At 36.7% G+C, this 18,315-nt stretch overlaps 2 protein-coding genes across 2 annotated transcripts in view; both read right to left on the bottom strand.

The window, feature by feature from the left end:
- The window catches only part of LOC145098337 (ferredoxin-thioredoxin reductase, variable chain-like), a 477-nt gene extending 466 nt beyond the window's left edge, over positions 1-11 (bottom strand). Inside the window, exon 1 of the mRNA XM_079035976.1 lies at positions 1-11. This exon is cut by the window's left edge and continues 466 nt beyond it. Within this exon, the coding sequence (XP_078892102.1) occupies positions 1-11 (11 nt within the window).
- A 2,866-nt stretch (positions 12-2,877) lies between these two features.
- TTA2 (fibronectin type III domain protein (DUF1423)) lies at positions 2,878-7,130 on the bottom strand. The gene is made up of 2 exons (XM_079038726.1): positions 3,659-7,130; positions 2,878-3,587 (listed from the first exon to the last, which is right to left on the bottom strand). The coding sequence occupies exons 1-2, from the start codon at positions 6,465-6,467 to the stop codon at positions 3,121-3,123; spliced, it is 3,276 nt and encodes a 1,091-aa protein (XP_078894852.1). The 5' UTR covers positions 6,468-7,130; the 3' UTR covers positions 2,878-3,120.
- Positions 7,131-18,315: the final 11,185 nt, after the last annotated feature.

An 18,315-nucleotide genomic window follows, 5' to 3' on the forward strand; every position in this document is an offset into this window, starting at 1 on the left:
GTAGATGTCATTTCGATCTGATATCGGATTGTGGTTGGAGGATTTGTTATCCATTGAAGTGAGGCTTTGAAATTATATGGACATGAAATAAAGAAGAAAATTCCAGTGACACGTCATTTGTTTATTATCCCTATGTTTTGTTTTTATTTTTTTAATTTAAATATATATATTTCAAAATTTTCCCGGCAAAAAGTGTTCGTAATGATAAATAAATACACAAATTGTTTTTTGTTCCCTATTATTTTCATCCTTTTATATAAGAGGATTTTAGCAATACTTTTCTTTTAACTAACAATCACAACAAGAGGTTTGAACTCAATTCTCTTGTATTAAGATATATGGTATATGCAACCAAATTAGTCTATAAATTTGACCACTATTAGGATCTAAAAACAATATGAAATTATAAATTTGGACCCATATAAATGATAAAGTAGTAAAGATGTAAAAATTCATAAGGATTGTTCAAGTTTGAAGTCAAATATTTTTTTTTCTTCATCAACGTTGTGATTTATATTTCTTATGTTATATTTCTCATGTTAGCTGATCATATATCTTTTTTTGAATTGAAAAAATCATCTACCAAATAGAAATTTCACATAAAAAGAAAGATTGGCTTCTTTTTATATTTAAGGGTAACCAATAAATAGATTGCATATTATTGTGTGAGACTGTTAATCGGGTTCGGGTTGTCTAATGAATGTAGGTGTCGTGGATGGATTCATGACTAGAAACTTGGTGACAAAACATAGAGAATTTAGTTTGATTACATATGATGGTAACTTTTATTTTTTTTTATTTAATTATCATAAACCTCATGTTTGATTGGAGCGATTTGAAATTGAAGTAATTTTTTGATCAAATTTGACATTTTACACAAATTCTTTTGTATTTTTGAAGGATCTTATAAATTTTTCCAACATCTCTTCCTACTGTCAAGAAATAAAACTCTTGAGGATAAAACATCCAATGTTGGTGTCCCATTTTTTAAACATCTTCCTCTCCAACTTATAGGTGGCCTCACACTATGATAGCATTGGAACACTCATTCAACAATCTAATCCCCTGCCAGCCTTTTACAATGCATAGTTGAAACTAGTAGTTAAAGAAACAAGAAAAGCTAAATAAGTTGTCGCTAGCACCACTTTAGCTTTAAAAATCCATCCACGACCAACCCTTCTCATGCACTGACCACCCACAATGGCAACTCCCACACTCAAACTCGTTTGCGCGGTGGTCATAGTAAGGCGACACCTCAACAAACTAGCCCCAACAACCCACTAGGGATCCCCTTTCCGCCTTTGGGTTGACTTCCATAGTCAGTACTACCTTGCATATATCCAACATCATGGAATTGACCCCGACTCCATGTTGGACGCATCCTAGCAACACAATGTCAAGTCTTTCTCTCATATATCCTTTTTAAGACTTTTACAAACAAACATGATTTGATGTGTCAAAAGCATTCATCATCAAACTAATGAAATTAAAGAATAACCATGTTGGACGCATCCTAGCAACACAATGTCAAGTCTTTCTCTCATATATTCTTCTGAAAACTTTTACAAAACAAACATGATTTGATGTGTCAAAAGCATTCATCATCAAACTAATGAAACTAAAGAATATAGGAGGGAGCGATTCAAAACCACGAACAAAATATGATAACTTGTCATGTTTCCTTGGTCTCTTAACTTCGCATCATTAGAGTTCGAGTACACAAGCCGCAAATGAGATCTACTGTAACCTTAAGATCTTTTGGTTTTTATCATCAAAAATTTACAAGAGAACTTCATGTTTGTTGATTGAAATGGCTATGCAAAAATTAAATTTAAATATTGGTGTCAAAATCAAATTATCATATAGACATGTTTGTGCCGAGTCAGGTCTTGCGTTGTGTCATAACATTAAGTGGGTAGAGAGTGATTGACCATTAACGGATCCATTTAGTTCACGTTTTGTGTTGTGTCAACCCATTTATTTTCATGGTGAGTGTGCGTCACGTTTCAAGTTAGGAGTATTGTCATGACATTTGAGGTTAAAACACTTTAACATCTTGAAAAAGTACGAATTAGGTAGTCGCAAAGGAAAAAGTAATAGTTGAAAGGCAAAATAGTTAAATTTATGGTAAATTTAGAGAGCAAAAAGTAAAAAGTATGAGTTGAGCGGCAGAAGACAAGTTCATGAGGAAGAGGGAATGATCATGAGGACTGAACCGTTTATGAGATAACATAAAAACATAAATTAGGTCTTGATCTAAACAGTAAGTCGTTTCCACATTACAAAACGACTCAACCCAAAGGTTTTCTTTCAAATGGTTTGATTTTGGATATTTCTAGTTTATTTAAAAAAGTAAAAAAAATTGCAAATAAACGGATCATTTTCGAGTTGAAACACTCAACCCATAACCTTACTCGTTCTTACCCAAACTTGTTAATTTCTTATTGAGTTCATGACAGTTTTCACGTCGTGTCACCTTATGACACCTCTATTATCGGATGATCAAACATATTACAAAGATAATCTCTCTAAAACAAAAAAGCTGTCAGAAAACTTCTCACAAGAAATACTCACACTTCTCATTTTGAAAAATTAAATATTATCATATCTAGTGGTTATTTCCATCTTCATACTCATATAATACAATACTATGATAAATATTATCATATCTAGTGGTCATTTCCATCTTCATACTCATAATATAATACCATAATGAATCCACTAACTCTTTCTTTTAATCCCTCTCTTGATAGAAGAATATTTGATTTCTCCACTATTTTAGTTGTTAAAAGACTTTTCCATTAATGAAAAATTAAGACATACTACTAAATGGAATTTCAAACCTATATTTTTTTAGCAAATCCACATATCATGAGATTTGGATACTTTTAATATTCCATTTCAGAAGATGAAAACGCATGTATCTAACATAAAAGACCAATCTCTGTACAGTCTAGTCTGTCTTAAAAAGAAAAAAAGAACATAATATAATTCAAAGTAGTAAACCTACAAATTAATCACCAACCAACCCCCACTAAACTTGCAACGCAAAAGCAAAAGGTAGTAGTAATAGTAATAATAATACTTTAATTAACTAATAAACCTACCTGGGTGACATGGTCATGAGGATGAGGTGAAGTTTCTTTTTGTAGCTTCCATTTTCAAAAGCAAATCCTTAATCTCTCTTTCCATTCTTAGCTTCATATTAAAATACTCCTGATGTGCATTTTCCAAAGCTTGTAACTCCTCAAACTTTTGTCTTCTGATTTCCTCAGCCTCTGAGAAATGCAACTTTGCAACTCTACTAGCAAACTCCTCATCAATCTTCTTACTTTTAGCCTGTGCAATCCTATTCAGACCTTCTGCTTCTCTTCTTGCATCATCTGCACGCATTTGAAACATCTGAGCCTCTGCTAACTTAATCCGCACAATCCCATCCAGCTCATCAAAAACCGGTTCACGTGGGCCCACAGCTACTGGTTTCAAATGAACCATCGCCCTTTCCCTTTCTCTTTCTCTCTCACCATATCCAGGTTTCAACACTTCTTGTGGGATTTGAATGTTCTCTGACTTCAAACTATCATCATCTGCAATCAGTAGTAGTTATTAGAAAAATGAAAAGTTAGGTATGTAGTATTTTAAATCATTGAAAACATACCGGTAAGAAAACCCATGACAAAGGACCGAACTTGATGAACATTTGCCTTGTCAGACAGCCTAGTCAGCATCTGGAGAGAGATTTCATGAAGTCTTTTCCCACGAATATCCTCGCTGGCAGAAAAGATTCTTCTAACATATTCAAGCTCATTCGACAGTGTCTCAGCTGTCCAGCCTTTAGCAAAATTCTGAAACACTTCTCTCACAAACCCAAACATCTCAGAGGGGTGATCACACGCAACACAATGAAACTGCATCTCGGTTTGACTTTGACCCGGGGCCCGATTCGCACTCCGCCCGTTTCTGATGTAGGATTCGCGTATCCCACAGTCTGTGTGACACCAATGCAGACACACATCACATCCTACCCAACTACATGTGTTTGATGCCATGTCGAATTTTGAACACACTAGACACATACACGCACTACAAAACCCCTTTTTCTGAACACAAATCTTGCAGTCGCATTCGTCAACGGGTATGTAGCTTCGACATGTCAGGTTTCTGCATCTTATGTTGAGAAAGATTTCCGCCAGGTCAGACGATGACGTGTCAATGTTGGATTGGAGAAAATCTTGGATACCGGTTTTTAAAGCTACGAGTATCTCGATTTGAGTAGTGTGGGCTTTTGAGAGAATCTCTAGGGTTATATCCGACCTTTTTTCGAGGGATTTGCGGAAGGTGGAAAATTGTCTTCGTTTGCTTGGATTTAAAATGACATCACGCACGGATTCTTTTAGACTTGTGAGGGACGATGTTGTCATTTCACTTAAGATTCTTGACACGATGTGAACTGGATCTGAAACCACCATTGCGAGAAGAGGCTCCACCATTTCAGTGGTTTGACTTAAAGAACCAATAGCTTCTCTCATTAATCGTTTCCTATCTTTATGATGCTCTGAACCAGTTTCGTGGGACCCAACACTTTGTGATCCCGATGGCTGTTTCTTGTTGTTGCTACTTAGCTGTCTTTCAAGTCCAATTGGTAATTTATAACTTCCTTCTGAAACTTTAGTGGTGTGTAATTGTAAGGATTGAGCATTTGGAAGAGGTTGAGAGTGATGAAAGATACCATTTCCATTTGAGAGGCTCATTTGAATGGGAGGAGGTTCTTGGTTCTTGGGGGTGTCATCTGGAGGCTGAACTTGCCATGTCACACCTTGAAACAATGGACGACTTCCAACAGATTGTTCAAAGTCGAATGAAGTTTCAGTTAAAGAACAGCTAGGGTTGTGGGTGTAGTGTTGAGAACCAGAAAAAGATCTTGATAACGTGAATCCATCAGAACTTGTTTGAAAAGAACTTGCATGTGATTGAATGCTCATTTCTTGACTTGGAGAATCTGGACCCTGAATCGGGTTTTGAGAACCAATGGGTAAAAGAACACTTGGTAATCGAAGAGAAAGTTCAAGTGGTTCTAATAAGAGTTTCTCATCTTTTGGTTTGCTCAATCCTTTTTGCTCGATACTTTCACTCTTTTTAACTGGATCTGTAAAGAACAAATCAAAACCACGTGTACTTGGTCCTTCTATGTCAATCTCCTTGTCATTCAATAAACCACTTGATCCATTTTGATTAACATCGGAGTCTGAAACAAGAACACTTTTTCCCTTATCTTTGAAATTATGGGTCAGTTCTTTTGTCACAAAAGAATGATTAACAAATCCAGATGAAACATTTTGTTCTTCATTTTCTGTTACCTGTCCTTGTGTATTTGTATCCATGCTCATATTCTCCCCCTTGACTTCAAGAATTGTATCATTTACCTGTTTAGGTTTTGTTTCCTCAGGTTTAACATCTTTAGCTTCCTCTTTGTGATCATTATAAGCTTGGCTTTGTTCTGCTGCATCCTTCTTTTGGCTATCTGACAAAAACGAAGCTTCAACTCCATTTTCACCTGTTCTCTGGGTTGAAGAATCTTCAGAAGTTGATGATTCATTAACTTTGTTCGTTACAGGTACTGGTACTTCGATATCAGTAACAATGCATGTTGGATCACGCTTGGGTTCTTCCACACATTTGTCATCAATGGGATTTTCATGTTTTAATGGCCCAGAAGGTGGATCTTCAGTGATGTTCTGGACAATAGGAGCAGGTTCAGGATCAGGTTCAAGCTCTCCTTCTTCTCTTTCACTATTGTTTCCACTTTCTTCTGGAAGACTTCCACTCTTCTTCACTTCAAGACTCTTTGAAGACTTTGACTGTTCACTTCCAGAGTCCTTTGACCATGGTGGTGACTTTGCATCTCTCCCTCCCTGAGGGGACCTTGCATTACCAACTTCTTCTGAAGCTGCTTTACTTCCTCTAGCAGAATCACTGCCGCTCTTTGTGCTTTCCTCCACATCTTTCCCTCCACCAAACCGCCTCCATGAAGAAACACTTCCCTCTCGCCTTGACCGATCTCTTTCTGATCTAAACCCTTTAGGGAAATCTCTCCTTGGCCCTGAAAAACTTTCAGATCTGTGTATCCGATCACCACCATATCCACCACGAGGAGATGAACTCAAGATTCCCCTCTCATTACTATCCCTATACCTGTCATAGCTCTTTCTCCTCTCGTAACTGTCAATATCATAATCTGACCTTTTCCGTGTCAGCTTTGGATTCTTAAGATCATCATCTACCCTTTCATAACGTGAAGAAGAAGAAGAGGATAAACCCCGTTTCCCACTTTCAGACTTGTAATGAAAACTTCTGTGAGATGAAGACTGGTGCAAATTTGAATCATCGTCCTTTCTTCCCCAATCCTTAAAAACACCCTTTTCTCCTCCATAAGAGTTAAGATCATCACTCGACTTCAATCTCTTCATATTTAATCAAAAATCACTACCACGGCAATAGATAAATCAAAAAGAGGACCATAAAACAACCCTCTCACCTTCAGCAATTACTAATCAGACATCATCATTCTTCACTTTGTTAGGGAAAAAAACATAAATTGTCAAGTGTGAACCGCTAAATCTGAAGAAAGCATAGATAACATCAAAACGGCCCAGATATCTTCAAATACTTCCAAAGTACCAAACCGCTCTTTCGAAAACCCTAGATTTTAGCTGATAAAACCACGGCGGTTACAACAACAGCGTCGACATATAGATCTCAATCTATCATCTAAACAACTACACCGAACTGCATAAACAACAAATACAAATTTACAAGCAAAGATAAACGACCACGAGGATCCTAATTTACGATTTCTTCTTGTTCCCTTTCAAAACCCTAAGTTTAAAAAGATAGGTACAAGGAAATGGACAGTTGAACAGCATAGATTCAATAAAATTATAGAAGAGCAGCAGGTCGGATATATCACCGGAAATAACGTCGGCAAAGGTCGAAGGTGCGATTCCGGCAACACAAAATGGTTGAAATTTGTAGCTTTTTGACAAAGAGAGAGAGAAGTTATTATCTCAGTCAACGTAGCTTTAACTAATGGGGAAACAGAGATAAAGAGGAGAGAGACTTGGATACGCAAGGTGCGCAGAGCGCATAGTTGGACCTTTGGAAAAGAGTGGGTATATAGTGCGCATACCCAGCGCATGTTAGTCGACAAATTAGTCAACGAGAAATTTGAAAGTTGAAAGTTGAAACGACAAGGGTCACAGATTTCCACGTCAGCATTGATTTCCAATCACTTCAAGTAACGACGAAAATAATTATAAAAAAATCTGAATTACGGAATTCCCCAAAGTCTTCCACGTTTCAACGTCTCCGCATTATTTTTCTTTCCGCTTGTAAATTATTTTTATTTTATTTATTTGGAAAAATAATTTGCACGGTAATTATTTTATTAATTTTGTTAGGGGCGAGCATGTTAACTGAAAAACTGTATTATAACCAAATTAACCAATATACTGAACCATTACTAAAATAATATGATGCGGTTTTTAATTCTAATTAACCAAATACATATGGGTCAGTTATGGTTTTCATCTAAAACTGAACCACCATTAACCGAACCGAACCAATAATATTAATAAATATTTTTAATATAATACAATATCAAATACTCCCTCCACATCCTATATTTATTGTACAGTATTCATTTTCGAAGTCTTTATTCTTCAACTTTGACCATAAATATTTTTGTTTTTTATATATAATGTTTGATGCAAAATATATGAATGAATTGTGTTTTAAATGTCTTTTCATTGTTATAAGTTTTTTCAAGTAATTTATAACACAAATAAAAATATTTAAGGTCGAAATTGATGAATAAATATTTTAACAATAAAAAATAAACAATAAATATAGGATGTATGAAGTATATTGTATGTAACTATATTAAGAATTGAAAATTTAAAGGGAAATTATTTGAAATTCTCTCTCTCTCTCTCTCACTCACTCTCTCTCTCTCTCTCTCTCTCTCTCTCTATATATATATATATATATATATATATATATATATATATATATATATATATATATATATATATATATATATCAGTATTGCAGAAATCGGCCTAATCGGCGATTAATCGCTAATCTGACCTCAACCGATAAGATTTATTGTTAATCGGTCACTATAATCGGGTTTGGTCAATACAGATCAAAGTTGGAATTAATCGGACCTAATCGGGTTTGGTCAACGCAGGTCAAAGTCGGACCTAATCGGACCTAATCGTCGATTAATTACTTTTTTTGTAGGATTAAAATTAGATTTACAAATTTTTGAATAATTTTCTTAATAATTAATGGTCCCCGATTAATCTCCCGATTAATCCCCTCCTAGCCGATTAATCCCTAATCGCTAGTCCACCGATTAACGGCCGATTAGCGATTTCTGCAACCATGATATATGTATGTATGTGTGTGTGTGTGTGTGTGTATATATATATATATATACACACACACACATACAAACATACACAAACAATCATCCACTTTTTATAACAATCGACTTTATGTTTTTCAATTTTTATAGAAAATTATTTTTATTTTTATGTCATCTTATGCCATTATGGTTAACCAATATTAACCATTAACCATAACCATTAATCGACTAAAACCGTTATCCAATACCAATATTAACCGCTATCCAATGGTTATTGAAATACATTAACTAATGGTTATGGTTCGATTTTGACCAATAACTGAACCAAACCGCCCCATACACACCTTTAAATTTTGTTTTGCATTTTGGTTAAAAAGACATTATTTTTTATCATATAAACATTTATTTAGTTTTTTTAAAGTATTTTTATTAATTAAAATTGTGTTGTTTTCCAAAGACACTAGTTAAAAATAGTTATTATAGTTCATCTTTTAATAAATATTTCAATAGAATGTCTAAGAGTTATCAATTTAGCCTTTCATTTTGTATACGATTATCTAACAAATTTATTAAAAATGTTCAAATATTATTATTATTATCTGTAATCTTAGATTATAGCTTATTTGGTGTATATATAACAATTTTTTTGTTTAAACACGAAAATCCATTCATTGTTCATTTAATTATCATCGTATAATGAGTGAGATGGCAAACGGGCAACAAGCTGCGCCGCTAAGCCTTTTTGTATGGTAAAACTAATTCTTTTAAAGACTACATCCGAAGATCTAAGGAATATAACATTACTATGCATGATCCGTTGTAGTCTATTAAGAAGTTCTACCGCATCCGGCGCGAGGAAACCAAACGTATCAAATGCAAATGCTATGAACACGTGTTGATTTTCCATGCACGATTTCTCATGTTTGATGACTTTGCCTGCAGCAGCTTTTAAAGCGGTCTGTCCCGCCGTGAAACCCCTAGCCCTCAAGTCCACAAGAGGGGTTACCCATGTAAGGTCCACATATACGTGTTTCCCTCCGAACCATCCAAAAATGAAAATGGCAGCCGGTCTGAGGGTTGAACTTCCTTCTTTCGGGTCAGTCAAGAAATTAACAGGTGCCTCTTTCTTAGCGAAAACCCCGACACGCTTAAATGTGTCAAACAAAACATCCCTAACCATATCGTTCCTGTATTTGAAACCCCAGAGTTCCTTACAGTGAACTGCATGCTCTCCAAAAGAGTCCAAACATGCCTTGCGACACACCTGACATATCTCGTCAGCTGGGAATATGGGAATCATGAGTCGATATTTGAGGATAGTATTATACTCCACGGGAGACATATGTTGGCCGAGCCATCTATAGGGATAATGGAAGGACCGACTTTCGTATTTCTAAAAGTCTTAAACTTTCATACTTGACAATTGTTACTCCAAAACATGTTACATGCATATTCATAAAAACAATATCTTATATTGATAAAGTGATTACAAACTAATGGATACAAACCGAGTATTACAAAGTGTTATATATTACATAACTTCCCAGGATTCTATAGTTTTATATATACGGGAGTACAAAATACAATATTTTCAAACTATTCAAAAATCTTCTATCAGCATATAACTATATTGGATGCTTATCTCCTGCAATTGTTAAACATTAAGAGGGTAAGCGGTGACGCTTAGTGAGTTTAATAATAGATACAATATAACGTTATGTCATATATATACCTCAATATGGCAGAAGTAAAGAGGAACAAGGAACAACAAAGGCATATGTGAATCATATGACAAACTTTTCATATCAATCATTAATTTGATTCAAAGATATACAATCAATGAGACATAACAATTTCCATACTTGATATACATCAATAAAGCTTTGGCCCAAATGGAACAGAAGACATGCAACTTCGGATTAACATTTTGGTAGATTTCAGGCTTATAGTCCTGTCTAACCTTCTGCCAATACCATAGAATAGAAGTCATTCTCTTACGGAGACATATTCTACATGGCTAGAGGCTACATACCAGTACCAATGTGAATCTAAGCCCTTTCACTGATCACATGGTCAAAGGTATTACCTCGCTATTAAAATAGTGAATAAAAATAAACACAGGAAAATTACCCGAAATAATAACACTGAAAAGCACATAGCACATATAAAACATAACATACAATTGTTCCTATATATTAAACTCACCTTGAAATAACTGGGGGTTAAAATAGTAATTTGTGCAGCACTTCGTTATAATAATAAAGTTTCGTCGTTGAAAACTGAGAGATTTATTGAAAACTGGGCTTTGCAAAGGTGGAGCTTCAAATCGAAAAGATAAATTTCTCGGGGTCTTCAGGCACTTCGGGGCATGTTTCGGGTGTTAAAATTGATACCGGGGCTTCGGGGGAAGTGGAAGTAGTACAAATATGAGTTTAGGGGTGAAAATGTCAAAATTCCAAAAATCCCCGGGAGGTTTCGCAGCCTCCCTTTTATAGGGTCGAGGTTCGGACCGGAGACGGCAGGTGGCAGCAGGCGCGAAGGCTCAGAACACGCGACAGCAGGGCCAGGCTAGGATACGAGGGTCGGAACACGCGTCGATTGCGAGACTCGGACACGGCGCTGAACACGCATCGCAATCTTAGTGGACTGCGCTTCAGACAGAAGGAGCATGCGACATGCGTCGCTCCTCTGACGCACCACGACTCGGATTACGCAGCTGGTCCGGATGAAGCTTATCCATGCGAATTTTCTCAGAAATTGAACCCAAAACTTCTAAAATCCATAACTTTTGCATACGAGCTCCGTTTCTGATGTTCTTTATATGCACGCGTAGGTAAAGTTATGCTCTACAACTTTCGTTTAGACTCCGTCGACTAATTTTGATTTTATTTTTAATATTATTATTTTTAACAGACCGGGACAAGAAATCCGTTAAAAATTCATAACTTCTTCATCCGATGTCCGTTTTCGTCAGTATTTTTACCATTGTACTACTAATGACGAGACCTTAAATTCTCGTTTAGGTTGTATCGGCTAAAAATCACTCAATCTAAAATTCGAGTTTTTAGCTGTCTGCTGCTAAGCTGAAACTTAGAAAAATCATAACTTCCTCATACAAAGTCAGATTTTGGCGTTCTTTTTATGAAAATTCTCGGTTTAACAAATACTATGACTTTCATGTAGATCACCTAGGTAAAAGTAGTTTATCAAAAACTCACTTTTTACGTCATTCAGTGTCGTGCCGGTTTTGTCGCGGATCTCCGACTGGTCATAACTTCTTCGTTATAAATCGGATTTCGATGAGGTTTTCGCCTAAATAGTTCTAACGAGATTATCTACAACTTTCTATAATAGAATTTTACTTGTTTAAAATTTTATATTTTTGTTAAATTTCACCATTTGACATTTGATTGGAATCTCATAAGACTTCAAATACTTTCTGAATGATTCTAAGCATAGTTTTACTTCATTTCTAGTAAAAACCATATGTTAGACTCAAAATTCGAATTCACATAATATTTTGTAATATTATTCACTTTTATAATTTACAATACACGATAACTGAACGTGTATGTTACAAATACCTCCTCCTTTTGAGGATTTTGTCCCCGAAATTACATCGATTAAAATAAATGGGGATATTTTGCTCTTTTCTCATTCTTATTTTCCCAAGTATATTTTAGGCCTCGATGGTGTTTCAACTTGACAAGCACCAACTCTACTTCTTTATTACGTAGATTAGTTGTTCTTTCATTCACGATTTCTTCAGGTTCTTCTATATATCTTAACTTATTATCCAATTTCACCTCGGATAATGGAACTGTCTCATCATAGATGCCCAAGCATTTGCACAGATAGCTCACATGAAACACATCATGAATACCTGCCAAATCTTCCGGCAATTTCAAGCGGTATGCTTGTTTACCAATTATCTGGATGATTTTGAAAGGACCAACAAATCTAGGGCTTAGTTTTCCTTTCTTCCCAAATCGCATAATGCCTTTCCACGGGGATACTTTTAGCATTACGAAATCATCCACCTGGTTCTATGGGTCGTCTCCTCTTTTTTGTATCGGACTTTTGTCGATCCTAGGCCGCTTTCATTCTTTCTCGTACAATTTGAATCTTGTCGGTGGTGTCTTGAATCATTTCAGGGCCTCCAAGGATCTTAAGTCCTATGTCTCGCCAACATAATGGCGTACAACATTTGCGACCATATAATGCTTCATATGGTGGCATTTTTGATTAAATCGTGGTAATTGTTATTATACGAAAATTCGACAAGAGGTAAGTATTTACCCTAGTTACCACCGAACTCCAAGACACATGCACGAAGCATATCTTCTATTGTTTGGATTATTCTCTCCATCTGACCATCTGTCTAGGGATGACAAGTTGTGCTAAGAGCAACTCGAGATCCCAATTCACGTTGCATACTTGCCCAAGAGTGAGAAGTGAAGCGAGTATCACGAACAGAAATGATCTTTAGTGGCAAACCATGTCTTGCAACAATTTCATCCAAGTATACATGTGCATATTTCTCCATTGGAGCAGTTTCACGCATGGCAAGAAAATGAGCGCTTTTAGTCAGGCAATCAACGATTACCCAAATGTTATCATGCTATCTAGCAGTCTTTGGCAATTTGGTAATAAAATCCATGGACAGTTCTTCCTATTTCCATACAGGAACACTAAGACTTTATGGGGTTCCATAAGGCTTTTGGTGCTTTACTTTGATTTGTAAGCATACTAAGCATTCCTGTACATATCTTCCAATGTCTCTCTTTAATCCAGGCCACTAATAATCAGCTCTTACATCATAGTGCATTTTACTTGTACTAGGATGCATTGACAGTTTAGATTTATGGGCTTCATCTAAAATCTCCTGTCTTGATCCACCAATCTTTGGAACCCATAGCCGATTCTTGAATACCTTTAATCCTCGTTGATCATCAAGTAAAGCATCATTATAATGTATCATCCCTTCCTTCTTCACATTTTCTGGCTTTAGGGCCTCTTCTTTCCATTTCTCTAGTTCATCTAGAATAGTGAATTTTACTATAGTATGAGTAATAGCATAACACATACTATTACAATAAACCTTTCTGCTAAGTGCATCGGTAACTACGTTGGCTTTTCCAGGATGATATAGGATTTCACAGTCATAATCTTTGATCAACTCCATGGCTCGTTGTTGTCTCATATTCAAAGTTTGCTGACTGAATATGTACTTGAGACTTTTGTGGTCGGTAAATAATTGGCATTTTGTACCAAAAAGATAATGCCTCCAAAGTTTTAGGGCAAATACCATTGCAGTGAGTTCGAGATCATGAGTGGGATAATTCTTTTCATAATCTTTCAGTTGTCTTGATGCATAAGCTATCACTTTACCATGTTGCATCAACACACAACCGAGTCCTAATCTTGAAGCATCGCTATATACGGGGAAATCATCATCACCTTCTGGGAGTGATAAGATTGGAGCATGAGTCAAAAGAACTTTTAGAGTTGAGAAAGCTTTTTCTTGGGCTTCACCCCATTCGAACTTCACTTCCTTCCATGTAAGACTCGTGAGAGGTACGGCTATACGAGAAAAGTCTTTAATGAATCTCCGGTAATATCCCGCGAGACCCAAGAAACTGCGAATTTAGGAAGCATTACGGGGCACTTCCCAATTTTGAATGGCTTCGATTTTAGTAGGATCTACAGATACACCGTCACCTGAAACAACATGGCCAGGAAATTGATTTTGGCAAAGCCAAAATTCACATTTCGAGAATTTAGCATATAGTTTCTCATTTCGAAGAAGTTCTAATACCACACAAATATGAATGGCATGATCAGCTTCAAACTTTGAATAAATTAGAATATTGTCAATGAATATGATGACAGATTTATGTAGCATTGGGCAGCATACCCGATTCATCATATCCATGAATACAGCAGGAGCATTTGTAAGACCGAACGACATGACAAGGAATTCATAATGTCCATATCGAGTACGAAAAACAGTCTTTGGTACATCCTGCTCATAAACTTTCAACTGATGATAGCCAGATCTCAAATCAATCTTTGAGAAATAGCTAACACCCTGAAGTTGATCAAATAAATCATCAATGCGAGGTAGTGGGTACTTGTTCTTGATAATCACCTTATTCAGCTCACGATAATCAATGCACATCCACATCGAACCGTCCTTCTTCTTGACAAACAATACTGGAGCACCCCAGGGAGAGGTACTCGGTTGAATAAAGCCTTCGTCAAGTAATTCATGCAGTTGGATCATCATTTCTTTCATCTCGGCTGGCGCAAGATGATAAGGAGTCTTTGCAATCGGAGCAACACCAGGCACAAGGTCAATTCGGAATTCTACTTGTCTGTCCGGAGGAAGTCCAGGCAAGTCATCGGGTAAAACATCAGGATATTCATTAACAACGGGAACATCATTTACCGTTTTCTTCTCCTCTTTAAGACATCAACTGTGTAGGCCAGATAGATAGAACATCCATTCGATATGAATTTACGAGCTTTGAGGAAAGAGATTATTTTTAAGATTCTTTGTTCACCGTAGACATAGATAGGATTCTCCCCTTCAATAGGAATGCGTACTATCTTTTCATAGCAAAAGAGTTCTACGTGGTTCTTTGATAACCAATCCATACCGAGAATAATATCAAAGTTGGGCAAGGAGATACGGATCAGGTTAGCAAGAAAATTATAACCTTCAATTTTTATAACACAATCCCTATAGACTTTATCAGCAAGTAATGATATACTTCCCACAGTATCTACGTGAAATGGTTGCGCGAGTACATAGCAAGCAATTTGAAAGGAATGCACAAATTCATAAGACACAAAAGAATATGAGGCACCAGAATCAAATAAGATGTGAGCAGGTCTAGAGTTGCAAGAAATGTACCCGTCACAACATTTGGGTCCTCGCGTGCCTCCTCTGAGGTAATCTGGAATGCACGACCCTTAGCTTTTGGCACCTCCTCCTTTTTAGTTGGAGTACCCTTTGATTGTTGAACAGGAGCTTGACTTCTCACCGGTTGTTGAACAGAAGCTCGACTTCCCGTCATCTGACTAGTAAGAGTAGGAAAAAAAAACTTCTTGTGGCCAATAATACCACATGCATAGCAAGTAACATCCTTTCTTGGGCAAGCTGGCTTTATATGACCCTTTTCTCCACACCCATAACAGACAATGGATTCCTTTTCTATTTTGCATTGGCCCGGATGATTCCTTCCACAAACACGACATGAAGGCGATTGAATAGAAAAATATTGTGATCTTCCGCGTCCACGAGGGGCATTTTGAGTTTGTACTTGATTACCAGGTTCAGTCCGAACGGATTGAGCTGGTAGAAAATAGGGAACAGGAACAGTTCTTTCAGTATGTGGATGCTTCGGAACAGTAAAAGTGGCACCACGTATTTCTAAGTCATGCTCGCATCTTCGAGCATACTCAACGACTTTATCGAATGACAAAACTTCTCGATTGGCAACGAAATCATGGATTTCGTGTCGTAGTCCCTCCATGAATAACTGAATTTTCTCGTCTTCAGTTGGAATATACTTTGTAGCAAACCTTGCTCTTTAATTAAACTGAGTTTCATACTCATTCACAGTCATTCCTCCCTGTTTAAGTTTGAGGAATTCCTTCTCCAATCTCCTCCTCGTGTCTAGAGGACAATACTTCTCTAGCAAACGAGTTTTAAACATCTCCCAGGATAAATTATCCTGGTCATACCCGTTGAGAGCTTCATATGTTGCTTCCCACCAGACCAAGACTTCTCCGATGACCATTGCAGAAGCATAACTAGCCTTGTCTTCATTATCCACATGAGAAATACGAAACACTTTCTCTGTGTTCTGGATCCAGGTAAGAACAATAATGGGATTAAGAACACCAGAAAACTCTGTAGCACCACTACTCTTGAAATCTTTGAATGAGAGACGCTTCACCTTTCCTTTTGATGATTCTCTAGTGACTTTCTCTTTTCCTTTATCATCATTCTTTTTGTGTTCTTCGAGTGTCTATCAAATAACGCCGGTAAGTTTACCCAAAAGTCGCTCCTCACGAGGAGATACTGGAGTATTCACTTCCTTAGGTTGAGGACCTCCACCAACCTCAGGGGTATGGCTACTAACCTGTTCAGCCATTGCTCTGCAATATGGAGTAACATTGTATTTTAGAACATTAGGGTTTATCATTACCTAATACTTTTACTTAAATATTTCCTATGGTTTGTATTCATATATTTACAATGAATCTGTTCATATATTGAACTTCCAATAGTTTAAGTCTAAATACCAATCCGTGAAATTTAGTTCACTTAAACTACTGCTCTGATACCATGATTGGAAGGACCCCTTTCTAAACTTTTGTATTTCTGAAAGTCCCAAACTTTCATATTTGACAATTGTTACTCCAAAACATGCTACATGCATATTCATAAAAACAATATTTTATATTGATAAAGTGATTACAAACTACTAGATACAAACCGACTATTACAAAGTGTTATATATTACATAACTTCCCAGGATTCTATAGTTTTATATATACAGAAGTACAAAATACAATAGTTTCAAACTATTCAAAAATCTTCTATCAGCATATAACTATATTGGATGCTTATCTCCTGCAATTGTTAAACATTAAGAGGGTAAGCGGTGACGCTTAGTGAGTTCAATAATAGATACAATATAACGTTATGCCATATATATACCTCAATATGGCAGAAGCAAAGAGGAACAAGGAACAACAAATGCATATGTGAATCATATGACAAACTTTCCATATCAATCATTAATTTGATTCAAAGATATACAATCAATGAGACATAACAATTTTCATACTTTGATATACATCAATAAAGCTTTGGCCCAAATGGCACAGAAGACATACAACTTCGGATTAACATTTTGGTAGATTTCAGGCTTATAGCCCTGTCTAACCTTCTGCCAATACCATAGAATAGAAGTCATTCTCTTACGGATACATATTCTACATGGCTAGAGGCTACATACCAGTACCAATGTGAATCTAAGCCCTTTCACTGATCACATGGTCAAAGGTATTACTTCGCTATTAAAATAGCGAATAAAAATAAACACAGGAAAATAACCCGAAATAATAACACTGAAAAGCACATAGCACATATAAAACATAACATACAATTGTTCCTATATATTAAAATCACCTTGAAATAACCGGGGGTTAAAATAGTAATTTGTGCAGCACTTCGTTATAATAATAAAGTTTCGTCGTTGAAAACTGAGAGATTTATTGAAAACCGGGCTTTGCAAAGGTGGAGCTTCAAATCGAAAAGATAAATTTCTCGGGGTCTTCGGGCACTTCGGGGCGTGTTTCGGGTGTTAAAATTGATACCGGGGCTTCGGGGGAAGTGAAAGTAGTACAAATATGAGTTTAGGGGTGAAAAATGGCAAAATTCCAAAAATCCCCGGGAGGTTTCGCAACCTCCATTTTATAGGGTCGAGGTTCGGACCGGAGACGGCAGGTGGCAGCAGGTGCGAAGGCTCAGAACACGCGGCAGCAGGGCCAGGCTCGGATACGAGGGTCGGAACACGCGTCGATTGCGAGACTCAGACACGGCGCTGAACATGCGTCGCAATCTCAGTGGACCGCGCTTCAGACGGAAGGAGAAGGCGACACACGTCGCTCCTCGGACGCGCCACGACTCGGATGACGCAACTGGTCCGGATGAAGCTTATCCATGCGAATTTTCTCAGAAATTGAACCCAAAACTTCTAAAATCCATAACTTTCGCATACGAGCTCCGTTTCTGACGTTCTTTATATGCACGCGTAGGTAAAGTTACGCTCTACAACTTTCGTTTAGACTTCGTCGACTAATTTTGA

Source organism: Lactuca serriola, chromosome 4, assembly GCF_051521515.1.
Source record: "Lactuca serriola cultivar US96UC23 chromosome 4, Lser_US96UC23_V15, whole genome shotgun sequence".
NCBI lineage: Eukaryota > Viridiplantae > Streptophyta > Magnoliopsida > Asterales > Asteraceae > Lactuca > Lactuca serriola.